The sequence below is a fragment of the Phalacrocorax aristotelis genome, chromosome 3, assembly GCF_949628215.1.
Source record: "Phalacrocorax aristotelis chromosome 3, bGulAri2.1, whole genome shotgun sequence".
Taxonomy (NCBI): Eukaryota; Metazoa; Chordata; class Aves; order Suliformes; family Phalacrocoracidae; genus Phalacrocorax; species Phalacrocorax aristotelis.
Genome location: NC_134278.1, coordinates 45,898,920 through 45,924,809, shown reverse-complemented (window position 1 = coordinate 45,924,809; position 25,890 = coordinate 45,898,920). Strand labels below are relative to the sequence as shown.

The 25,890-nt window shown below is 42.9% G+C and overlaps 2 protein-coding genes across 9 annotated transcripts in view; one reads left to right on the top strand and one right to left on the bottom strand.

The window, feature by feature from the left end:
• TSTD1 (thiosulfate sulfurtransferase like domain containing 1) lies at positions 1-2,548 on the bottom strand. The gene is made up of 4 exons (XM_075087341.1): positions 2,426-2,548; positions 2,118-2,288; positions 1,735-1,894; positions 1-416 (listed from the first exon to the last, which is right to left on the bottom strand). The coding sequence occupies exons 1-4, from the start codon at positions 2,508-2,510 to the stop codon at positions 353-355; spliced, it is 480 nt and encodes a 159-aa protein (XP_074943442.1). The 5' UTR covers positions 2,511-2,548; the 3' UTR covers positions 1-352.
• Positions 2,549-5,399: 2,851 nt separating this feature from the next.
• The window catches only part of USP45 (ubiquitin specific peptidase 45), a 58,807-nt gene continuing 38,316 nt past the window's right edge, over positions 5,400-25,890 (top strand). For 3 of the 8 annotated variants that reach the window (XM_075087336.1, XM_075087332.1, XM_075087338.1), the window contains exons 1-5: positions 5,817-6,011; positions 14,437-14,546; positions 16,090-16,259; positions 17,866-17,969; positions 18,478-18,578. In XM_075087336.1, coding sequence (XP_074943437.1) covers positions 14,447-14,546; positions 16,090-16,259; positions 17,866-17,969; positions 18,478-18,578 — 475 coding nt within the window. In that variant the 5' untranslated portion in view covers positions 5,817-6,011; positions 14,437-14,446. Of the gene's footprint in view, positions 5,600-5,815; positions 6,012-6,331; positions 6,495-14,436; positions 14,547-16,089; positions 16,260-17,865; positions 17,970-18,477; positions 18,579-25,890 lie in introns of those variants that run through there. The other 5 variants (XM_075087333.1, XR_012659597.1, XM_075087334.1 and 2 more) reach the window with 5 other exon arrangements.

Genomic DNA, 25,890 nt, shown 5'->3' with positions numbered 1-25,890 from the left:
TTATTTGGGAAACGATAATTTTATTTGTCATATCATCATTAAACAGTCATAAACTACATCACACAAAAATCTTAGTAAATGCAATAAGCACTTAGGTCCTCTTCACATAATTTCACCAAAAAACATAGCCCAGTAAAGGTTGAATAAATTTAACATCCTTTGTTCATGTCATAATCTTCAGATATGATTTAAACCAAGCAATTGATTTGCACAGCTATTTGAAGGTGAATGTCCATTTACACAAGAAAACAGGAGTGGGCTGTATTCTGGGAGTGGAATGCACGTAGTTTGAATGCTAAAACCCACCAACCCTCCTGGAGCCTTGATGGGGCAAGGGTTGGGGTAGTCATCTTCATTTTTTCTCTGGAGGTTCATGTTTTACCCAATCCTCAAAGCCACCAGAATATTGCTGAACTCTGAAAATATGAAGAAGATACGATGTTAAAAAAGGTCTCTTCTTCAAAAAGGTATCTAAGAGGACACAGCAAAAAAAAAAACCCCAAACCCAACCCAAACCAAGAAAAGCAGAGAAAAAAATCTGATGCAGAAATTCTCTGCAATTGAACACACTTGTACCTAGCTTCAATGAGCCAGATCAACATTCTTTGTACTCTAATACTGCCTGCTTCCATGCAGTGTGTTCTGTAAGTCTTTTCTTCTAAATGACACAATGCTGGAGATCAAACATAAACCAAGTAGCAGCAGCCAGATCAATGACAGTTTGCCACTTTTTTTTTAAAAAAAGAGAGAACAGACTCACTGCAGTGGGAGATATACATGTTACTATGTCTGTTACTTCAGAGGTCATCAGATAAACGCAGCACACTGGTCTTTACTTCCTTGCAAACCTACGTGCTCTCTAGAGCTCTGACATAAGCCTGCACAAAACTAAACTCTGGAAAACAAAAACCCACTGTGCAAAACAATACCGGCTCCTTCAATTAGGCAGCACGAAATGGTAATGGAGGATATTTTGTGCTTATTAAAACAATGTATTTATAAAACAAGAACGTGATTCCATACTTCTGACTATAATTAGCAGGCATATTCCAGTTTGTAAACTGCAGTTCAGTGAAAACATGAGCAAACACCCCATTTTTAAAATTCTATCTGCAGTCTTCAAGTGAACGAGGCACCTTCTGGTAAGGGTGTAACAATTCTGCCAACCAAATGCTGCTTTTGCTTTTAATCTCATTGTCTTTTTAGCTATTACCTTCACTGCTTTATTCTTGGCAAATAATCCACTGCTTTACTGAAAGTGAAGGCATACTTTGTCAACAGTGAACTGTACAGGTAGAACTGCAATTTAACAAAGGGTGTGGCTTCATAAAACTAATATAAGATTGTACTTCTACCAAAGTGAGCAGTTCTCCACCCTTCCAATCATCCTGTGTCTCAGGGCTAGTGCTTATGAAGCTGTATCAGGAAGCAACGTCTCGGTGAGGGAGCCCTAAGGGGCAGAAGGGCCCTCCAGTACCAGCATGGTCTTGTAGCAGATGGTGTCACCTGCAGCACATGTGCAGAGCCGCTGAGGAATTGTTTCACACCTCACTTTGCTGGAACACCCAATGGTGCCTTTCAAGGCTCTTTGGAGACAAGAGGAGGTGTCTAATATCAGTAGTTTTGTTTATATTCCACATTTGAATTTCTACCCTTGCCCACAAGAAGCTAAGTACAAGTTCTGCTTCATGGGGGAGGCCACAGTAATCCTGTCCTTACACGCACAGATCATACCTGCTGAAACCCAAGGAAGTGGCAAAACCGAGTGCTTGTTTACTTCTTGTTCCTGCCAAACAGGAGAAAACCACAGGGTCTGACTTGGATGGCATCTTTTCATTGTACTGCTTCTTGAACTCCGTTGGGTCCATTTGTAGAGCTTCCACTAATTCACCCACTGGGAAATACAGAAGAAAAACATCTTGTTTATTCTTCATCTACAAACAGGCTCACACTGGAGGCCTGCTAATTTCTCTGGAGGAAGAGTTTAGCCTCACACCATACTAGCAGCTGTCTAGCACAGCTCCTCTTTGCTCAAGTCGCCACCACTTGTCCGCAGACTTGACCATCAAGCAAAGGGGAACACCCAATGTCTCCACAGAGCAGCATTAATAACTTACAGGGTATGTTGATGGATGCTGGGATTTTTCCAAACCTGTCAATCTCCCATCTCTCCCGCACGTCTATGTGGAGGACATTGGTCTTCTTCAAGTCTTTGAGCTCTTGGTAGGAAAGGCTTGGCAGCCCACCAGCGCAGAGGTGGCGGCCGGTAGCACCCACCGCCCCAGGACCTGGCAGGTAGGAGGCAGAGAGCGGTGCAGCCCGTCAGCCCAGCATAAGCCCCCAACCTCTCGGGGGAGGCCATCGCCCCTAATAACGCCTAACAGCCACGCCGGCAACCCTTACTCCGCCCGCCTCCCCGCCTCACCTGGCGCCGCCGGCCGCCACCAGCCGCCGCCGGCCGCCCGCAGGACCCGCGCCGCCCGCCACCAGCCCCAGCTGCCGGACCCCATCAGCCCGCCTCCCAAAATGGCGGTCGCTGGGCCGACCCGAGCCGGGCCCTCTCCGCCCGCCTCCCGCCCCTGCCACCTCCCCGGGAGGTGCCGCCTTCTCCTTAAAGCAGGGGCCCGGAGGCCGCGATGCGGCGCTGGCCTGCTCGGGGAGCACCGCCAGGGTTGTCAGGCTGGGTTAAAAACAATCAGTTTGGGGTTTGGTTTTTTTTTTTCCTTCCCCTTGTGAATCCCTCTGATTTCCAACCATTTATAACTCGATGCCATTAAAATATTTGCATGTTCGCATCCGATGAGCTTACATCTTGGCATTGCGTGTGGCCAGCGAGGGCATCCCCCTGCTTCAGGGAAGGCCTGGATTTTGTCAGAGTTATAAAACACTGAGGGGTTGGGGTGGGTAAGCCGTAGGCAAGCTGCCCGCTGCCCTCATGGCACCTGCCAGCACCAGGGGGCCGGTTGGGTTAGGCGGCTGCTGCCCTCCCTTTTGGTACATCCAGCAACTGCTGCTTTCCCTGGGCCAGGTAATCTCCACAACTGAGCCAAGCTGTTGAGAAGCCTTAAAGTACCAATGGCTGGGAGTCTGAACAGGGATGAGGAATTTTGTGCCGAATCCAAAGTAATTCCAGAAAAACCCCCCTCAGCGTTACACTTGTGAAAAGGTGATTTTAGCACTGGCCTGCACTGCTCTCACCCTTGCCACTGTCCCCTTACAGCCCCAGGAGCTGTGATCCAAGGGTAATAACCGCATCTCTAGTTTCGATACGCTTTGGTTTCAAAAGCTGTCAGTCTTACAGCCCCAAGTACTGATGGCCAAGATGTGTTTTAAGTGGAGAAAGGAGGGTCGCTCTGTTCAACATGTTTTAAATCAGTACTCCGTAGTTATTACATACCTTTGTAGCTATATTACATACCAGCAGTTCCAGTCTTTAAAGGCAGGCATGCTGAATCTTTCCACTTTGTAGAAGATGCATTGTGAGGAGTATGTTGTCGAATCTTTACTAAAGAGAGTTTTCCTTCTCAAAATGAGAACAAAATATTTCTTGGTACTATAAAGTGTGACAAATTGAACCTGGCACATATAACTGGTTCACTAGCTGCCCTTCTGGCAGCCTCTCCATATGGCCTCCTCAACAGGCATTTGCAAATTGTCTCTTTGAAGCAGTATATCTATATATGAGTTGAAGTTTTATGCGTTTTCCATTTTCAACAAGGTACAGGTAGAATACACCACTTCTAGAAATTCTCTTTTGAAGTATAATTTACCTCATCTTCTCATTTGACTGAAGCCTTTGTTGATTGAAGAAACGGTTCATGGATCTAGGCTTTCATCAAGTCTTACTGCCTTTCTGATTTTTTTGTTACTGCATCTTCTTTTTCTGACTATCATCTGGGTTTTTTTCCCCCACAAACTTTTCAGCCTTCCGATAGTGTTCTTCACTGTGCTATACTATTTGCTTTTGGCCTTCCCTGTCTGATTTCTCTTTCTTTCATGCCTCTGACTGCTGATGCTCTTCGTGTTTCTTTCTTCTTTGCCCTTGACCCTTCATTTTCTGTCATTACCAAACCCCAGACACAATTCAATCTCAACATTGGCTTTCTTCAGATCAGCTTTTGCATTGTTGAGTGCTTCTGGAGGAAAGCTGGGGACCTGGCTGATTTCTGCGACACATCTGTTTTCCTAACATGCAACTCAAATTTATATCCCATTTTTTCTGACACAACGGGAACCTATGCATAAAGGCTGCTGTCCTCACTCTCTGCACAGAATTCAAACCATTTTCTTTGGGGAATATGTTCTCGCTTCATCTTTTCCACCTCTTTTGTTTGCCTCCCCCTTGATTTTTGAAAGGTGCCACAGCAACTTCACCCTTTCACAGAATCACAGAATGGTAGGGGTTGGAAGGGACCTCAGGAGATCACCGTGTCCAACCCCCCGCTTCACCAGAGACACCTAGAGCAGGGGGCACAGGAACACATCCAGGCGGGTTTTGAACATCACCAGGGAGGGAGACTCCACAACTTCTCTGGGCAGCCTGTTCCAGTGCTCTGGCACCCTCACAGGAAAGAAGTTTTTCCTCATATTCAGGTGGAACTTCCTGTGTTCCAACTCGTGCCCATTGCCCCTTGTCCTGGCATTGGGCATCACTGAAGAGAGTCCAGTCCCATCCTCTTGACACCTACCCTTTAGCTATTTATAAGCATTGATGAGATCCCCCCTCAGTCTTCTCTTCTCCAGGCTGAACAAACTCAGGTCTCTCGGCCTTTCCTCAAAAGGGAGATGCTCCAGTCCCCTAATCATCTTGGTAGCTCTCTGCTGGACTCTTTCCCATAGTTCCCTGTCCCTCTTGACCTGGGGGCCCAAAACTGCACACGGTAGGGCAGAACATAGGGGGAGGATAACCTCCCTTGACCTGCTGGCCACACTCCTCTTAATGCATCCCAGGATACCGTTGGCCTTCTTAGCCACAAGGGCACATTGCTGGCTCATGGTCAGCTTGCTGTCCGCCAGCACTCCAAGGTCCTTCTCAACAGAGCCGCTTTCCAGCAGGTCAGTCCCCAACCTGTACTGGTTCATGGGGTTGTTCCTCCCAGGTGCAGGACCTTGCACTTGCTTTTGTTGAATTTCATGAGTTTCTCCTCAGCCCAGCTCTCTAGCCTGTCCAGGTCTCACTGAATGGCAGCACAGCCTTCTGGCCCATTTTCTCTATGCCTTATCGCTGGATAATCTTATTCCAATAAAACCGCTATCTCTCAGTCCTTAATTCAGATCTGCCTTATGTCCAATTAAAGCCCCCCTTACTGTCCAGTCTCATGCCAGGTTTAATCTCAATCCCAGTTTCTCCTAGCTCCTCCCTCACGTGCTGGACACTCTTTACTCTGCCCATCCCTCAGATGGGATGTACACCTTTCATTCTGATCTCCGTCCCGTCCCTCTCACGGTGGCTACCTTGAAAATCCACGCAGGGCCCGGACCCTTCTGTGTAACCTCCGGGTATGACTACCCGCAGCCCTGTGTGCAGGCAACCCATTAGCTTGCCCCCGCATGCAGTGCAGTATCGTCGGGTCTTTCAGCAAGACCCCGCCAAATCCAGGTAAGCCCATCGCGTCTCCCTTCCTTCGCACACCCTTCCCTTCTTCGCCTGGATTCCCCCGGTGCCCTGCGGCCAGGCCTGCCGCTGCTCAGCGGGCCCGGCCGGGCAGCTCGGGGCAGCGCTTCCCCACCGACCCGCCCGCCCGGGAGCCGCACTGTGCCCTCGCACCGGCGCCACCCGCCCTCCACGCTGCCCGCCCCGGCCCGCAGGGCGCCGGGGACAGCCCGCCCGCCGCCCCGGGGCGCGCGGGGAGCCATCCGGGCTGAGGCTCTAGCGGGGAGCGGCGCGGTGCGGCCGGGGGCGGGGGCGGGCCGCGCCGGGCGGAGCGGAGCGGCCCTGGCTGCGGCCCAGCTTCCTCCGCCGCTTCCTGACGCCGCGCCCGCCTGCCTGTCTGCCTGCTGCCCGCCGCGCCGTGAGTGCGGGGCGCTCGGGGCCGGGAGGGGAGGGAGGGAGAGGGAGGGAGGGAGGCCGCCGGCCTAGCTCGGGGGGCACGGGGGACGCGGCGGGCGGACCCGAGCCGGGGGAGCAGCGGAGGGCCGAGCCTAGCCGAGCCTAGCCGAGCCGAGCCTGGCCGGGCCGGGGCTGGCCGGGCCGGGGCTATCCGCCCCGCTACGGCGGCGGCCGAGCCCGCGGCCTGCCGAGTCGCATCCCGGGGGCGGCCGGAGCAGCCCTGTCCTGCTCTACCCTGCCCTGCCCGGCGCTGCCCTGTCCGGCGCTGCCCTGTCCGGCGCGGCTACCCCGCTCCCCTGAGCCGGTGGCCCAGCACGGCTGGCGTGGGCGCGTTTCGGGTAGCCGGGGATCGGCTGCTGGTGCCGACCGTCCGCTGTCGGCCTGAAACAGGTTAACCCCACCGTGACATGAAAATAGCAGCACTGGCCCGTCTCCGTGACCTGCAGTAAGTTTCTCGGTCTGCTAAATTAGAGAGAGTCGGTAGCATCGCCTTTGGTCGGGTTTGAACATAAGCTCCGTTCGCTTTGCATTAGGCAAGTTAGCAGGCGACTGCAGTTACAGAATGGTCTCATGGCTCCGTGTCACGAGGCTGGCGTGATTATTTCTGCCCCGCTCCGACAGCGTGGCATATGCCGGCCTGGTAATGCCACCGCCGGCCTGCTGCCACTGCTGCGCGGCCGCTGGAGCGCAGGCTGCCGGCTCCCCACACCAAGTGTTTTAGCAGGTGGTGCGTGTGGCCGCGGCCCTGGCGCTCCGCTACCTGAAGTTTAGTTTGCAGCGAATGCAGGCCGGTACGTGCCTGGTGATTAGACGACAGCCTGGTGACGATCCTCTCTGTTAATCGGAGACATGGTATTTTAGATCCATAACTGCAACTCTGCGCCTTGTGTTGGAGTTAATATTCTGGTTCTCCGATTCCTGTTTTTTTTTTCAGAACTTTGTTTGGTCTTTCGCTGTTGATATCCTTTGCTTTAGGACTTCATCCTGCCCTTGGTATAGATATGTTGCTGCTCACATGGTTAAACTGGATGCGCACAATGGTATATTAAACACAGATGCAGAAGAATAAAATAAGATGTCAAGAACATAGAAGCAGATGGCAGTAACTCCAGGAGTAGCACTGTATTCTTGTTGTGTGTTGTCTTTAGCTACAAGTATTTCCCAATTCGATTAAATAACCCTCTCATGCAGACATATAAAGCAGAGTCATGTTTAAAGAATTCTTTCCGCTCTCATCTTCCAGATTTTTAAATGGAAACATAATAGCAGCATGAATATGTGCCAGATTGATAGCGGAACATGCCTTTGTGAAAGTGCTCTGCCGTGTACTACGATTGTAAATATTTTGTCAGGTTTCTTCATGAAATATTGAAGAACTGGCGCTCTGTAGTTTTGTTTCTGTGAGATTCACAGAAGTGCAACTAGCGTCTCGCGGGTCCTGCTGTGAGCATCAGTCGTAGATCAAGGACAAGTTGTTCTACTTTACATGTGACATCAAAACAAAGTGGGGCAGTTTTGTGGAGGAAGAAAATGGAATGAAATTTTTTGCTCTTGGCGGCAAGACTTTGACTTTCAGAGAGCTCAGACTAGTTTTCCATAGTCATTTACGGTTTTAGCTGACTCCCACAACACCCTTCCAGAGCAGATGGGAAGTTATGCGCAGCCGTTGTCTTCGTTCATCTGCTCCGATGCAGCCCTTCAGGCAGGGGAACAACACGAGTCTCAGCTTAACGTATTAGCTTGTGTGGGCTTCAGCCTGCCATCTCACACACGGTGCTGCAACCGCAGTTATTCTTTTTTTTTTTTTTTTGGAGTTCACAGAATTAGCATTTCTCTGAAGTTCAGCCTTTGCTCATATTGTCCTTCATGTTCTCTTACAATGTCTTGGACCACTTCTTTCCCAGTTCTTGTTCATGTGGTTATCCTCCCAAGATACTGTGAGTTCACTGGTTGTTCTCCAGCTGTTTCACTTGTTCCACCCTCAGATTTTCTGTGGTGATGGCGCTGTTACACTGGTGTTCATATCACGTGAGTACATAATGTCAGATGTGTCCTCTGACTGCTTTTTCACATACAAAGTTTTCACTTGTGGGCCAACATCATTAGTTATAAGCCATGTCTCTTTTTATGGTGCTTAAGTGTTTTGCTTTTTAAAGAGTGAATTTGTAGGAAAATCTGTGTTAGAGCATGAATGCATCTACCCAGATGTTTTTTCATCTTGGTGTGTACATATTTTTTTTAAAAATACATTTAAAGTGGGATAGAGTACATAAGCAAAAGCTGCAGTTTGCTTTGTGAGGTTGGATATTGACAGGTATCCCTGAAATTTTCCCTAGGACCTTTGCTGTAAGATACTAGCAAAAATGTGTCATCAAAATACTACTCCTTTTACCCACCTAATCCTTTGATTTACTTTAGTCATAAACCCGGTTACATGGTCTTTTCACTCTTCTTTCTGGACACATCTGGTTTCTGTTCACTCTAAGAAGTAATTTTCCTGTGGCAAGTGGGTTTCAGTAGGAAATCTGAGAGGGATTGTGCAGGATGCAAACGCGAACGTTGACCGACCATGTTTAGCATGGGCGGCTGGATAAAAAGGATTAATAAAAGTGGGAAATCCTGTGGGATTTTTACTGTCACTTGGAAAGTTGCATCCAGTGGTCCGAAGGCTCTGTGTCACTCCTTGCGCAAAAAGTACATCAGTGTCTCACCCTTTTAGGACTGCAATATAATGTCAGGATTGGCGTTTGAGCTCCAGTGATGGTGTAGGATGTGTGATGTGCCTTTGGGCTAGGAAATCTTGGAGATGACACTTCCAGAATTTCAGATGACATTTTCCAGGGGAAGAAGTGTTGCTGCCACTACCAGTCAGCAGTTCTGGTCCTTTTACTGCTCTAGCAGGCAGTGGGGGCTTGTTTGCCGCAAAGGTTTCGGTGGCTGTCAGAGCGCTGAGCCTCCTGGCCCGCTGATGGGTGACACTGCCTGGTTGCTAACTGTGATGGATGCACTTTTTGCTCTGATTGGGTGACATCTGATCTAGCGGCAAGCAAGCCAAAATGCCACAGGTAATGCTCAGAACAGACGTCCAAAATATATCAACTTGCAGCTTCTATCAAAACATGTAGCAGTTCTGCAGAGGATCTGGCATTACTGACCCATACAAGGCTCTTCTTTCTGTACTCTGACAGTTACCTGGAAGCTCATAAAGACCCTTCACAGATGTGCTACGGAGCATCTTGGCCTTTGGACTTAATCTGCCTATCTGCGCTGTTCCTCGGCCCCTTGCTTTGGTGCTAGGCCACTGTTGATAGCAGGACAGTTCTGTTAAGTTACATGAAAGTGCGAATTTTTCACTGTATGCAGTGCATGCTATGCCTTTTCAGTGTGATGCAGGGTTTTTTTTTGCATTAGCAACTTAAAATGGTATAAATTTGTGTTGAAAGTTTGGCTGCAAGTGGTGAGACAGCTGGAATTTAGTATACTTCAGATTGAGAGATCAAGGTAAATGTATTTGCCCCAGCTTCCTTGAATTCAGATGCTCACTGATGAAATAATTAACAATACTGTTTCACAGTTACTTGTCTGTAACTGATACAACTGGGACAGTTTTGCCCGTATCCAAAAGAGTACCTAGAGACTATCTGTAGACTCACTTGTCTGTATTTCATAGGGTAAGTATGCTTAGATGGGCTGGTGGTTATTACACCATTTTTATCTTGTTTGCATTCTAGTAATGCAAGTGTAATCGTCCTGGTTAATCAAGAATCAGAAAAGATGCTGCGATTGGTATTACACAGTTAAGAATGAAAATGTAGCACTTGCCTGAAAGAGCTGGCACCCTAATTATAAAAGGAGGGAAAAAAGTGGATCTTGGCAGAAGGAAGCAGTGATATGGTAGTAGTTGGCACAGCAGGTTATTTCTCTAAAACATGCGTGATCTGGTTCGGGTTTCTTATAAGCATGACAGTGAAGCTACAGCATGGGAAAAGTCACTGAGGTGGCACATTTCAAAATTTAGCAAGTGAGCTGTAGACATGGTAGGAAGATGGACTCAACCTCTAAGGAGTGCAAGGTGATAAGACGGGAGTAGGGTTTTGGTGAGTCTAGACAGTGAAGACATGGTTTGCTCCTCCACCTCTCTTGCAAAAAGATGCTGTGAAGAGGAGTGACCTGTTCGGTTTTGGTTTGAGTTTTGTTTGTTGTTGTTTTTCTTTCCTTCCCCAAAAGAGAAGTGAATTCTAGTTCACACTAGCCTTGTATTTTTTATTGGTCCTAGCTCTACTGAGTTCCAGCAAAATATAAAATTTAAAAAATAACAATTATTTATTTTAGACTTTACATCCAGCTCTTTTTAGTTTCTAAATATATACTTTATGAAGAGGGTACATAGTATTAGAAATATTAATGCTGTTTATATACAAACTATTTCAGGCATGCCTCACACGTAAAATAGGCTAGGCATACCTTAGATTTAACTTAACAAATTTAGCACATTGATTTTTGGCACTTTATCAAATGTGAAACTTTTAAAATTAGGTAGGCAGATCATTCTGCTGTCTTTGAAGTGGCGTGTTCTTTCTAGAAAGGTGGAAACGAGCAGTTGTAATGAGGAGCTTTTGATCTTCACCAGCTTTTTGTAGGCAAACTGGCATTAGGAGTCTTTTAAGAAGTAAAAAGTAAACTGAGAATGGCAAGTGATAATGATTACATTGCAAACCCTTGTATGCTGAGCTCAAAGAATCTGAACACGTTTGGCAAGGATTAGTTCTTAGTTTTGTGTGAAATAATTGCTCGAAAGGAAGAGATTTAGCTCTTTCTATTTTTAGTTTTTTTTTTTCTCTGTGAAACTGCGTAATTTCTACTTAAGATTTTTGCTGAGTGCCAAGTAGAGATCAGGGTAGAGCTAACATAACCTCTGAGCTGAGCTTTTCCTGCTACAAAAAATAAGGGTTTTTTGATTTTTGTCAGATTCATTAGTCAAGTATCATTTACACTGTGAGTTGGTTTTGGGCATACAAAATGAAAAACTTAACGTATTTGTTTTTCCATCACAAAAAGAAACTTCCAAGCAAGGATTCATTCTACACAGGGGAAGAGAGAGACCTGTCTCCTTTAGGACACTCCACAGTTGGTGGCTGTCGCCACAAATTATTAATTGAACATACTAAAAAATAGGAGAATGGGTTGGAAAGAGGGAAATCATGGGAACATTGCCACAGTTTTTAATCTACGGTGTATCATGTTCATTATGTGTGAATTGTTAATTTCTCCTCTGCCTGCTTGTCCTAAATGGCTTGTGCCTATGGTCAACAGAAACCTAGAGAATTTCTCTCTTGCTTATCTTACAGTCTTAGCTCTATTTTATCCTTTCTTGGGTCTATGTTTGTTCAGGGTTTTCATTCCAATAAAATCACAATCTTTTATTTCCCGTAAATTGAAATATTCCTGAGTAATTTCTGAAGCACCTTAGGTTTCTTCCTTGTTTATCTCTATTAAATATAATAATCAAATTCCTGTTATAAATATTTTGATTTTGAAATTCTGATCATGTTTTTAATTGTTAAATGAAATCTTTTACTTGTAATGTTTTCTGTCCCCAAATATATTGGAAAAGGGCAAAGAGTACTGCATATATACTGCGCTACTTGCATTGTAGATGCTTGCTGAGTAGTTTGTTGCTCTTACTCTTTTATCCCACTTATATGCTTTTCAAAATGAGGCACAAACCCCGGCTGTCTAGGTCCTTGATATGCTGTGGCTTTTCCAAGAGCTCACAGGTCAGTAAACATTGTCTGATGGATGCCTGTCTATATGTGTGTTCATGAAAACTGATTAATCTAATGGTCCGTGTTACCTTTTGTTCTGCCTGCTCTTACTGAAAGAAAACTGAAAAGTCTCCGGGTTGCTCACTGGGTTCCCAAACTGCAGTGTGAATGCCAGCTTCTTACGCCAGCATTAATTTCTAATGCCAGGTTGATTGTGCTGGGCTAGAAATGCACGTTTTCAGTCATTGTTGGTACCAGCTGTCTACCTGCCCTGAAGGATGCTAGGCAGTAGGTTGAGTGGTGGGCTGTGCATGCCCCGATCCGGATCATATCACCTGGCCTATGGGACACAGAATTTCACAGGTGGTAATGACTTGCTTGAGTTTCATCTGGTTGGGCCCATGATTGTCACTTCATGAAGTTATCCAAGCTCTCAAAATCTACTGATATGAACATGACTTTCATTTGGGTGAAATCTGTGCTTTGGACAGTCTTACATAATCTGTCCAAAGACATAAAAATTGTTATGCTGAAGTGAACTCGTAGATCGTTTGTGTCAATGTTGAATAAGCTAAACACAACTGTGTTCCTTTAGGGAGGACATTTTTGCTGTCTTTGCTATTGACTTTTTACATAATTTTGTGTAAAATCATGGGTTTTCTAACAGGAGCTGTATTGGCCTTACTGCTTCATGAATGTCTCAGTGAATCTCGTGCTCAGTTAAGTCGCAGCATGACAAGTGGCGATAAGTAGTTTCACATCAGCCTTGGATAAATACGATAAGATGCCAAGGCAGAAATACGCAGTTGAAGTTTGGGTCTGAAGCACCTTTGCCTGTTCTAAAGATGCTGTGATGTGTGGCTGTTGATGTATGTTAGGCAAGCTAAAATTTGTTGAATATTTGAATCTTTCTTACTGTATGAACATGAATTACGAACCTAGAAAATCAGCAAAGATTAATTCAGTGGTGGTGTTCACTTGCATGTCAAAACATTTGAAGCTTTATACCCTTAAGTACAGGAAGTTTTGAAATCTATAATTTAAGAACATCATGGTATTTAATGTGGCATAAACTGATTGCTATGTAAATGTAGCAATCTGGAAAAAATGAAGTGCATTTTGAAAGGTTGAGGAGACACGAAGCCATTGATGCAAGGAAGCAGAGAGTAGAGGTTTCTTTATACTCTACAGAAATTTGACTTGTCCAAAGTAAACCTCTAATTGATATGTTCATGCAGAAAACTTCCAGCACTAACAGTATGTGTGGCATGTGCAGGGACGTCTGTCCAGCTCTGTAGGAGCCTGGAACAGAAGCTCTGAGGTACTGATTGCCTGCTTCGCTTCGGTGAGGGCTGTTCAGATACCAGTGAGGTGGTGTTCTAATATCAGTATTGATGACTGTTCTGTTGTTTGGCTTAATAAGAAAGGAGAGGGAATACTGAGTTCAATATACAGGTCAATTCCCGTGTCTCACAGAGCTTCAGTAGTACAAAGGTCTAAATGCATATACAGAGAAGATATAAAAACTTAGATAGACAAACTTTTTAAACTTTGGCAAACTTATATACTTGATCTGTAGCAAATATATATCTTTTGCTATTCCCAAATGTAAGGCATTTTAGAGGTTTCCTATCCATAAATCAGGTAGCGCCGTTGAAAATGTTTGGTACTGGTAGCTCAGGTGTTGTTATTAACTTGTATGTGGTACACAACAAGATGCCATTTTTTTTCAAAACAGAATGGCTCACAGGTTTGCAATGTATGAATATTCGACTCTTATTCGTATGCTCTGTATACAAAAACATAAATTTGTTTTTATGAAGCACATCATTAAAACACAACCTGTAAACTAAGCCTCAGAAGCTGTTTGTGCGATGCACAGCTACACTCCTTCCGTGAATTCACATGTGGATTTTGCTTAAATGACTGGTGTGCTGAAATCTCTGAGGATTTTTTTTTTTTAAAGTTTAGTGGCAAATACTTATTCTTTAATTCTGTTTCTTATAGGACTCCTTGATTAATGACCCAAATTTCCTATGAGAGATTTCATCTGTATGGGTTCTCTGATATTTAATAGAGGGGTCAGCTCGCACTCCAGTTCTAGCCTCACTTGTAGGACAGGATGCTTTCATGAGATTTTGAATACTTTGTATTTTATTAAAGTGTTTGAAATGGCACAAAAGCTTTTAGGGAATGTGCAAGGGTAAGTGACGACGGAAACCTTTCCTAAGGGAGATATGTTAAGGAAGAGAAGCTTTTATTTTAATAATGTTTTTCTGGTAAGGTATGGCTGGAGCTCTGTAGTAATTTACAACAACAAAAGTAAAGAAAATCTCGGTATCTCAAATATTTAACACTACTGCCTGGAAGTGTGTGTCCCCTGTAGCTACAGATACAATTTATAACGTCATGTAATATAACTAACTGATCTTGCTGCATTCGTAAGAGTTAATTCCTGACACGTTCATACTCCTTGTTACACAATAGCTGACATTAGACAAAGCCTAAAACTGTGTTTGTGAGGTTTGAACGTGTGATTTGATCTCATGCTTTTAGAGTTCAAACTCACTACATTTGATAAAGCGCTTAGACAATAAAGCAACCCCTGTTTCTCTTTCCCAGTAAGTAACAGATGCGGGTGAAAGATCCATCAAGAGCCAACCCTGAGAAACCAAAGAGAAGCAAAAGGCCTAACAGGCCGCAGGATGAAGACTCTTCAGATGATATTTCAGGTAAATATGTTAGGTGTTTAGCTCTGAGGATGAGGGCTAATAACTTCTGTACTGACTGATGAAAACCACAAATCAGCAGTACCATGAAATACTTTTCTTTTTTGGATTTCTAGCGGAAATATCCCCAGTTAGGTGTTTATGACATGATCGGTTGTTACACCACATGACTGCCCTGAAGGGCTGGAAAGTTGGTTGATCTCCAGCGACAGCCTCTTCAGAGCAGGAGAATGGTCCTTTCCAGTGTGTGGAAGGTCAAACATGCATGGCAGGAGGCTGCCTGGCTGAATGGGAAGTTTCTGACAGAGCTCAGAGGCAAAAGGAGGGGCAGAGAGGGTGGAAGCAGGTTTGGGCTGCCCTTGTGGGAGCCCTGAGTGTGCAGGAGTGGGATTAGGTAAACCAGGCTCAGAGTGGAATCTGATGAGGAGTGTGAAGAGTAAGATGGGCTTGTATGGATACTGTGACAGTAAAATGAAGGTGAAGGTGAGTGCAGACCTGCTGCTTGAGGGGGCAGGGGACCTAGGGACATGGAAAAAGGCTGAGGAGCTCAATCTTTCCTTTGCCTCTGTCTTCACATGTAAGCTCTGTGCTCGGTCCTCCTTGGCTCCTGAGCCTTAAGCCCTGAGTTGTTAAGCAAACTAGGCATGCAGAAGTCTGTAGGATCAGATGGGATGCATCCGAAGGTGCTGAGAGAGCTGGCTGATGTCATTGTGAGGCTATGGTCTGTCATCTTCATGACGACAAATTGAGGAGAGCAGCTGGTCTGCCATTGGAAGTGACTAGACTGGCTGGAAAATAGGGCTGGCAGAACCTTCACGGAGTTCAACAAAGGCAAGTGGCAAGTTTGGCACCTGGGCCAAAATAACCACTTGCAATCACAGGGTGGGAATCAGTGGCTTGAAAGCAGCTTTGCAGAAGAGGTCCTGGGGGTCATAGTGCACACGCTGAATAAAAGCAAGTGGTGTGGCTTGTACCTGTGTGCTGGACTGTAGTACCTAGAGTGCAGGCCAAGGTACGTGATTCTTCCCATCTTTTCAGCATCTGGAGTACTGTGTCCTGTTGTGGGCTCCCTGTTACTAAAAAGATGGTGGTGGATATTCATGTTCAGAATGGGCAGTTGTATTAAGGATGCATGGATATTTGGAAATCTGTCTTTATGGATGGGAAAGGAGGTCAACTGCCTGTGTTGTTATATGCAAAAATAGATTTGTTTAGTATTTTCTGTTGATACCCTCCCACCAAAAAACCCCAGGGGAATGAATTTAGTACGGAAATAGTCCTTGTACTTTTGTACAAAATAGTTTATCTGTTTTTAAGAGGTCCTGTTTATTGACTTGAAAAGATTTTCATTATAGAAAGACTGAAATGGGTGCTTCATAAAATTCAGTATATGGGGAGCAGCTGACTGATTTTTCCTATTTTAGTTCTTTGCCCTTTTTTTTCCTAATGCTGAATTCATTGAAGACTGCCCCTTTAGTGTACACGTGCTCTCTTTCATAGGTTTTATTTTTAATGGATGAAAGTGAGTATGTGTCATGTTCTCTAGGCTTAACCTGCCAGCATGTGAGCCAAGCAGTGGATGTGCATCAGGTGAAGAGAGCAGTGGCTCAAAGCGTTTGGTCAATATGTGCAGAATGTCTGAAGGAGAGGCGGATAAGTGATGGTGAGCCTGTGGCACCTTCGGACATATGTCTGTGTCTCAAATGTGGCTCTCAGGTAAGCATACGTTGGAAATTCATAGAGGTGGATAGGCCCTGATTTTTCTAAAGGCTATGACCAGTATGGAACCTTCAGTGAAAGAGTGTGATGTAACTGCTTAGTTGTGAGAGTCCATGCTTCAGCTGCTTCAGTGGAGTGGGATGTGGCCTTACATTCTTCTTGTCTGGTTTTCAGCAGTGTTTTGGGTTAGCTTGATGTGTTATGGTACGGTTCAGCATCACAAGTAGTAAGTGATGCTCCTGCCTTTTCTCTGTTCTTTGTCTGCATGCTGTTGCCACTTACGGAGAATTGGCTCCAGGAACTGTGTGGTTGCAAAATGCATCCGTTCAGCTAGCTCATCTGGGAGAAGATCCTGCAAATACAAGTGAATGAAAAAATGGATATGTATATTGCTGAATCAACTTGAAGTATTGACGTTCAATTGCTAGATTTGATTGAAACCAGGGAGAAAGGACTGTGCAGGAGTGAGAATACTGTTTTTTGAGCCAGCTAGCCAGTAGATTGGATCAGTTATAACGTCAAACCATAGCCTCAGAGTTTAAAATGGCAGGTTCTGACCCCAAGGGTTTGTGTAGGTTTCTGTCCTGTGGGTGGAGTAAAGCCTGATACAGAACAATTCAGTTTACAGGTCGTGTCACACTTGGTTCAGCTAATAGTTGCCTCAACAAAGCATTTCACAGTTTTCTTAGACTTTCAGTAGGTCTCGCTATAGTAAGGACAGAAGCCAGCTCCTACCAGTGTTATCTGAACAGGTTTAATTTTACAAAGAACTGTGCTGTTATCGCGCTTCAGAAGGTAGATAAATGGATCTGAGGAGGACTCACATAGCTTCTCTCTGAAAAATTGTGGTTAAGGTGGGCTTTTAAAAGGAGGTAAATCTGCGTGCTTTTTCATGTTTATGCTGTTAATAGCCTCCAAAACTGGTTCAGAGACCGGTCCTGAATCTTCTAAGTCCCACTCTATAGATACTTGAAAAATTGCAAATGCTTTCTCTTGAAGTTGCTGTACATAAATGGTGTGTTCTGAGTTGCTTTTTAGTACAAAACCAATTTATGTGCCTTCTGTATTTGCTGTCTGGAATGCACTTGGCATTCTTCAACAGTGAGGGTTACCTATGCTGTCCTTTCCTTGATCCTCTGTGGTCTAAAATGCTACATAGTCATTTAATTAACATTTTTTTTTTGAGAATTCTTACTTTTGTGAATGGCATAATTGAATGTCTATTGATACTTGTTCAATACTTATTCAAAAGCTGGGAATTATTTATTAAGTTAAGACAAACTTAATGATTTTCTATACTTTTAACTGATTTTTCCAAACAGAAAAGATGAGATTTTAGTTTTGTGTTGTCATTGGTTTTCCTTTATTAGTAAAAAGAAAATGTGTTTATTTAAATAAAAAAAGTTTATTGATACCTTTATAATACTGGATTATAAAGAATATTAAACGCTCTCAATCCTTGAGAAAGCTAAATGAGTATTTAGGGCACTATAGCTATCTGTCTAATTTTGAAAAGTAAAGTTTTTGCAGTTTATTTACTAATAATATAGTGTCTTCCTACTTCCCTTTCTTTCCTTTACTGTGTTGATGTTTCTATTTCTAGGGATGTAGTAAGAACTCGGAAGGCCAGCATTCTCTGAAACACTTCCAAACAGCACGCACAGAACCTCATTGCATTGTTATCAACCTCAGCACATGGATCATATGGTAAGAGTGAGTATGCAGGTGTTCGCGTATGCTTGCGTATAAGAACTACTCGTAACTTAAAGCTGCGTCTTCTCATGGTAAAGGAATGATTCTGACAGATAAAATGAATACTTTATGTAGAGGGAAGGCAGGCTTTCTGGAGGGAAAATGGCTTGGTTCTTAGGATTCTCAGAGGGGTCACAAATCAATACCAAGGTAGGAGTTTGAGTCCATTTTGCTCTGTAGAGAGTTGGCTGGTTATAGGAGTTTGTCCTTCCTGCTTGTTTGTGTGTGATTATTCGCAGGACTGTAAACTGATTATTTAAATCTGTAACTATCTCAGTGAAATGGGGCTGATCTATAGAAGAGCGTATATGGGATGAGGGAATTAAATTTTATTCCTTTTTTTAGTATGAAAAATTGTAACCTAGAGCTTAAGTAATTTACATAAGGTTGTTAAAGAGGTTTGTTAGAGATGGGAGGTGCATCCAGATGTCCTGAATTCCAGTTCATTTCTTCTTTTGTTTAGGTGTTACGAGTGTGATGAAGAGCTGTCAACACATTGCAACAAAAAGGTTTTGGCTCAGATAGTTGACTTCCTTCAGAAACATGGTTCCAGGGCTGAACCAAGTAAGTTTACACAAATAGTTTTATCTGGAGATGTCTGTAATGTACTGTGTCTAAAAATGAGCATTTCAGATTTTGAGTCATGTTAAATGTACAGTTAAAAAACTATGTACGACATGAGTATGATACAGTTTGTAATTGCACAATTACTAGAGCAAGTGATGCCTGCAAAAACATAATTTCTTTTTTTTTGTACAGTATGATTACATTTTAAAAACATTTTTGGCATTATAGGACAGTTTTTCCAAATCTTGTCTTTAATGAAGAAAGTTTATTGCAGAGAAGATGTTACCTTAAATAAGATGCCGTATAAATTAATGCATAAAAACTATATAGAAGCATAAAAGAATTGAGTTTTCCTAGTACGGATGTGTCACATCTTAGATTTGTTTCTGATTTAAATTTGTTTTTTACAGTTAATTAAAATTGTTTAAGTGGATCTTCTAGTACTCTGTTGTTGGATGTAATGCTTTCTGTTCATTTATGTTATTGGGCTTTAATTGATAGAATGCTCACTGCTATTAATAGAAAATAGCATTAAATTATTTCCTTATGTTAGGAGCCTAGTAGATCTTCTCAATATATGTAACAGTAGATAAAACTTTGTACATGTGGCCCTCAACGGTCTGTTCTTGATAATATTGATGTTATTCATCCCTACTGTAACACACTCAGCAGCATTTCTGGCTTGTGACTTAAAGAATACATTGGATTCCAGATTTTCTTCACAAAAAACCAGCTTGCTTAAACTTTTGAAACAATTGGTTGCAGTTATTAGCAGAGGTAATCAACTGGTTAGAAGTAAGAATGGAAAAGAATTGCTTTACTGAATTACACTAGGTATTCCTCTAGCTGCATGCACATAAATCCTACTGGTTTTAATAGGTGTTACATATTTTTTGAGAAGAAAAATGAAGGGCCACTCAGAAGCACATATTTTATATTTTGATCTAGTCACAAGTGGTATGTTAAATTACTCATTTGTAATAAATTGATTGCTACTTTTTGCATTTTTTTGCTTGGAGCAGTGAAAATACAGTATGTGATTTCACTTCTGTTCACAGCCTCAGTTTCAAGTTTACGTATAATAAATGGATGTTATAGCTTGCTTGCAGATGAAAATGCTGTAATGTTTGTTTCAGTTAATTTAATGGAAACAGTTTCATTCTGGTTTTGTACTGCTGGTTAAGAATTTCAGAATGATATGACTCTGTGCTTCATGTTTAGATTCTTAATTTATAAATCTTCAAATTATCTAAAGTTTTCAGTGTGGTGCTTAGAAGTTTTTTGTGAAATCTCTTGAATTAAGCAATCAAAATTCCAAACTAACTCAGGAAAAGTAAGCTTAAACTAGGCCCGGGATTTTTTAAAAATTAGATATGTATAGTGGAGCAGGGCAGAATATATTTCTGCTGCATATGTATTTGTGTTTCATATTGATACTCTGTTTTGAAAACGCATAATTTCATTTAAGTATTTGCCTGATAAAACTCGAAACTCTTTTCTATAACTGGAAACAAAATTCTATTGTTTCTGTTTAGGGCATAAACCTTTTTTTTTTCCTTTTTTTTTTTTTTCTTTTTTCCCCTTATTTTAGTTAAACTAGTTTTCCCTTCAGTTTCTGAAAGCAGGCATTGAAATGAAAGACTAGCTCTCATCCAGCTTCAGTTTGCGGTCGTGCATTTTGTGGTAGCAGTGCACTGAGTTGGCCCTGCTTGCTTTGGTGCCTTGCAAAAGGAGGTTCACGACAGTGACGTAAAAGGTGGAGTTGGGCAGCAATGGTGACGTCAGGCGAGTGGCGTGTTGTGGGCAGCACAAGGGTCCTCCTGCAAGGCGGTGGGAGGTACAGGGCAGTTTTAAATTGGTGATGGACTGATTTCCCAGTGTCTTGGACTGTGTTACTGGTCTGCACAGTTACGCTTCATCCTTCCAGTTCACGAATGTGCCTGATTGTGAGCGAGCGAATAGACGCGCTGGCATCCTTCAAAGCTAAGGAAGTCATGCGCAAGCCTTGCAGCATGGCTGCCTCGGCAGCAGGAGGTCTCAGCGCGCGGAGGTTGCTCCTGCAGGGCTGTCATGTCTCCTGCTCCATGCTGGGAAGGGGCTAAGGCTCACGTGCAAGCCTGTTTCATGCAAAAAGCAAGCATGTGTGTGTACTTCCAGTAACGTTTTAAAAGCAGAAGTCAGTGACCCTCTCCACGTGGCAGAGAGCATGGCTGTGCTGGGCAGTTTGGATCCTGTTCTTGAGAGCTCTGGGTACGTTGGCCCAAAGATGATTTGTTGGGTTTTCTTAAGTGGCAAGGAAAAGAGGAAAAAGCTGTTTGCCTGGCATGGCCTGTTGCTTTGGGCCAGGCTGCTTGCTGGAAGAGGCTGGGAAACAGCCGTGTATTGATAAGTAAGTGGTATGTGTGAGAGGGAATTCCCAAGCAGGACTGGCATTCTTGTTTCACTTTGATCAATGTAACAGCAATGCCTTTTCTGTTTTATGTCAAATACTTGGGCTGACACACTTGGTACTTCCCCTAAAGAAATGTAACTTAAGATTTTTTTTTCAAAGTTAGACTGCCTTTAAGGATTTAAGGATTAAAAAAAAAATCTGAAATCAAAGTGTAATTCATGTTCTTGCCTACAAAACAAAGGTCATAAAGTATAACAGTGAAAATTAATTCTACTGTTGACAAGTTATCTTTTATTTTTTAAGTGTAGCATTTTATTTCATTTAACAGTGATATTTTCAGTGTAACTGTCATCCTTTAAATTCTGAGTTGCTTACTTTTTTAAAATTTATTTTGCATATTCACCCATAATAAAAATAAACTAATTTTAATTAAGTGAAGAATAACTTCTCAGAAACAACTAGAGTAGAACTGGAAATTAATAATTCATATTTCCCACTTAAAAATCAGTCTTGTTCTTTTTTCCTCATTTCGTTTCTGTTTCTTCCTTAAAAAGCAGCCAAAGTGAAGATACTTAATTTTCATATCAGAATGTGGCACTGTAACAACAATTCATCTTACGTCTGAATTTCTTTCTGTTGTAACAACTGGTTGGCATGGTGCATTATTAAAATTCAAAGGGCATTGTGTAGAAATTTCTGCAGAAATGCAGTAGGAACATGGATATAAGTAACAGATGAGGGCTGCTAGGTTTTTTTTTTTTGGTTACAAAAGTGCAGGAGTCATTTAAAGATAAAGTAATCAGCTTAAACATGTAAGGGAGGGTTATATAGATTTCCTAATTAATGCATCTTGGAAAATAAACAAAAGCAAAATGCTTGTCATTTGGTACTAATGTGGTGGAATAGTGTGGCAGCAGGATCCCTGCTTTTCACTCAGCCTCTCATAAAGATTCAACTTCACTTCAGCTGTAAAAATGTGCAAATTACATTACTACTACATGACTGAGTTTTGTAATTACATTAAGCGATTGAGATAAATCCCAGTGCTGGGTTCCCAAAAGAATGCTTGCAGCTGTGTGATTTTCGCATCTGATCCTATGGTTTCTTGTACCCAGCAATGTCTGCCTTTTTTTTTCTCCTCTTTTTTTTTTTTTTAAAGGAGTCTGCTTGGTTAAGAGGTCATGTTGGGCACAAGATGGAAGTATAAAGCAAGATTGCTTTCTAGGGTGTACCACCCAGAAATTTGTTTTGTGGAAAAGGTTAGCAGGCCATGATGATTTTCACAGAAAGGCAGGTGCAGTATTGTCCGTGTGGCACACTTGTGAGCTTCACATGGACATAATGCACATGTAGTACACAGAAACCATGCTGAGACATTGCAATCTGCGTGTCTGCTCATTTGCTGGAGAAAATAAATTGTTTTGCAGTCTTGAAAGTGAATATTATGTGTATTTTCCTTTACAAAAGCCAAATTAGATGTCGGTGGAGACATAAGGTTGCACACTCAATTTTTTTTAATAGAGCAGTTAATTAAATTGGTTTGTGTGGCAACAGAATGGGAAGGAATAATATTTATTTTCAAATCTTGTAGTTAAATTTATTGTTGGGAAGGTCAAGCAGAGGAATGAGATTTTGCTAGTAAGTTCATGTGCCCAGATTTGCCAGTAGGTGAAAGTTAGAAACTTGATTTCTATTTTAGTGGATATAACTGATGTAAAACAAAGATTAAAAACATATCATTTTACAGTACAAGTAATAGGTGTTAACTTGTATGGAAAACAAATAGTCTGGTGAATAACTTTTTGGGTTTGTATTTGTCTGTGGATATTAGGAGTTGACAAAGGATTGCACTGACAAAAATAATTTTATTCTTCCATAACTGATTTTCACTATATGTAATTTGGAGCTTGAAGTCATACAAGTCCATTCTAGCTGCTTAAAAAGAAAATTAACTAGCAAAATAAAGCAGAACATGTTGATTCTCCAAATCTGAGACACGCTTCAGCAAAAAGACATTTCCGTTATCGGTCATAAATTTTCTTTCAAGTTTACTTACTTGTTAGGGGCTGCTGTTAATTACACATGTTGCAAGGAAATGAAAACTGAATCATTGGCAAAAATTTTTTAGACATTATGTCATTTTTATCCATGGGTTCTTCCCTTTCATGTCCATGTACGTACTTGCAAGTCAAAAGCTTGCTTTTTCACACTCTGCAGATGTGCTTTTTAGTTTGTAACATTCTGGCAGAATGAGAAAAATAAAATTGCAGTTTGTAGTATTTAATGTGATAGGATTGTAACGCTGTGAGGGAAATCGGGCTTTTAAAACGTAGAGCTAGTGACCATTTCAGAAGAGAACCATGCTGTTTTTCTAAGGGTTAGATTCCCATTGTTGTACAGTGTTGAGAAAAAAAATTAAATTTTTTGAATAAAAAGGTGTGCCAGACAATTTAGTGGCATTTCATAATACAGCATGATGAGAACTTGGTAAAAGAAAGGCAATCTATTAACCTTGCTTTTACTGTGAAGACCTTCGACTGAAGTACCAGTGTTGTATTCAATAGAAAAGGCTTGACCTTGGAATAAAAGTGCATATTCCTGGAACGCTCATTTTTAATTAAAAAAAAAAAGTTGCATTGAAAAGATGAGCAAAAATGCTTATTCCTCCAGCTGAAAGAAAAATTGGATGTCATTTATCTTCTTGCTTGCATACCATCTGCACCCCCAGGCACAGCTCAGTTTCAGCAAGGTTGGTACAGAAGTCTATGTGCACTTGCAAATATTTGAAATACAAAACAAAGTGATAGGAAGCCTGTGATAAGTTTTCTGAACGTCTTTTGCAAGAGGACGTGTCAGCACCTGTGACTTCCTCTGATTCATGGTCCGAATCATTGTCCATGTTAATGTTGGGCTTAGGAATGTTAAGTCACATACCCACGAGGCCAGTGCTGTGTAGCTGTGGGACAAAACGATGTTCACGGCCTCCAGAGAGCTTGCGAGCCAAGACTGCAGGTGAGCGCAAGTAGGTAAAGAAAAGCTGAAGAAAAGAGTGACAAGACAAGAGTGAATTGCAAGCAAGAGCTGTAGCAGAGGAGCCAACTCTGACTGCTGTCCTCTTTCCTCTGGGTCTGGTGGGAAGGAGGATTGCTAGCATGGGGGAGCACCGGGTGACGTCGGGAAGCTTTGCTGAACATGAAGGCTGCGCCTAAGCACAAATGCAGCTGTATGAGAGCCAAAGGAGTGAGCGCTGGAGGTGGACGTCATGGTGGGACCAGCGGCAGGCACCAAGCTGGTGCCAGGGAAGAGGGGGTCAGTAGGGTGTAATGAGTCAGGTGGAGAGCTGGGCAACAGGTCTTGGCAGAGCGCTCTGGTAGGGTGTCTCTGCAACCAGATATGCTTTGTTGAGGGAAAAGAAGGTTGTGGTGACCAAGGCACAACTTGGGTGAGAGTTTTCCCTGTGTGACTGGAATAGAAAGGCCACCTCTACAGCAAAACTGTAGCAGGAGTCTGACAGAGAGGTGTAGTCTGAATGTGTGAGCCCCAGAACAGTCTCCGTCAGAGACGCTGAAGTATTTGCCTGGGGCTGATGTCCACAGTGCCTGAGAAGGGCAGAGAGGTTGAGGGGCACCATGTCAACTCTGTAAAAACGTAATGGAGAACTACAGAATGAAATAAATCTACAAATTTAATTCCTTTTGTGCTTTTCACTTGCCCTGCTCTTGTTAACATTAACGAGGTCCTTTGTAACAGGTATTACTGCACGCAGCCGGATGGCTTGGAGTACTTATTTTCTCAAAATAGTGTTTGGCCAGGAGCAGAAGGCCCTCATGGGCAGCAGCAGATGACAGCCATGTCGATGGAATCCTTCTGCTGGGGTCCTTGTTGTGTCTATACTGGCATAAAAGTGATTTTTCATATCCAAAAGCACCCCTGTTAAAACATTACAGGATTGCAAGATTGTGTTGGCAAGAGTCCATGAAACATTCCAGTGCAAATTCACTTTAAAAAATTACATATTACCCTTTTGATTAATAACATGCTTGTAGCCTTGGGTTAATCTTGCAGAAGGACCCTCCAGCCCCAATCTGTAGAAGTATTAGCTATCACAGTCATTACCAGCATCTTCTATTAAGACTGACCAACCCTTCGCATGTCAACTAAACATTCAGCTTCAGGCCTGTCTGTCATGTATCACTGAACTGGGGACACTGAGTAGAGTTAAATTAAAAACTGCTGTCCCTCCTCTGGCTCTGTATATGCCCTTAAAAATATCTGCGTGGAACAAGCGAGGCAGCAGATAATGTTTGTAATGGCAAAGCAGCACTCTTCTGTCAAGACTTTTTCACAGATACAAAACTCCTAGTAAAATGTCACGTGGATAGTGTTTGTAAAATTTATTAAAAAGTCAAGAGGCAGTAATTAAAACCCTCTGGATGAAAGGAATTTCCTAGACTTCAGTAACAACATACAGGGCTTTTCTTTATTTACTACTACTTCTCCTTATCCCTATACTAATTATCCAGCTTTGTGGCAATTGGATGTCTGGTTCTCATTTATTGTGTTTTATAATTGCTTATTCATCCAGCTCTTATCGCAAAGCTGGATGCTTTGGCTTTGGTTTCCCTCCCTTAAATAATTTATATGTAAGGTTTAGCAAATGGAACCTTGCTACTTGTGTGAAGCTGCCATTTAACCATGAAGTGAAATGCTTTTATCGAGTTTGCCCTGCAGATACGGTCCGCTGTGGCAGTGCTGTCCATATTTGGTGGCTGTGCAAGGAGAGCCAGGTGGTGCTGCAAAGCATAGCACAGTGAAGCGTGGACAGATCTAGGTTTGACATTTGTCATCCTGTACTGCTAAAGGGAAGAGAAAAATCTGCTTTTCCATATGCTTATGCTTTAATTTTTGCCTGCAGTT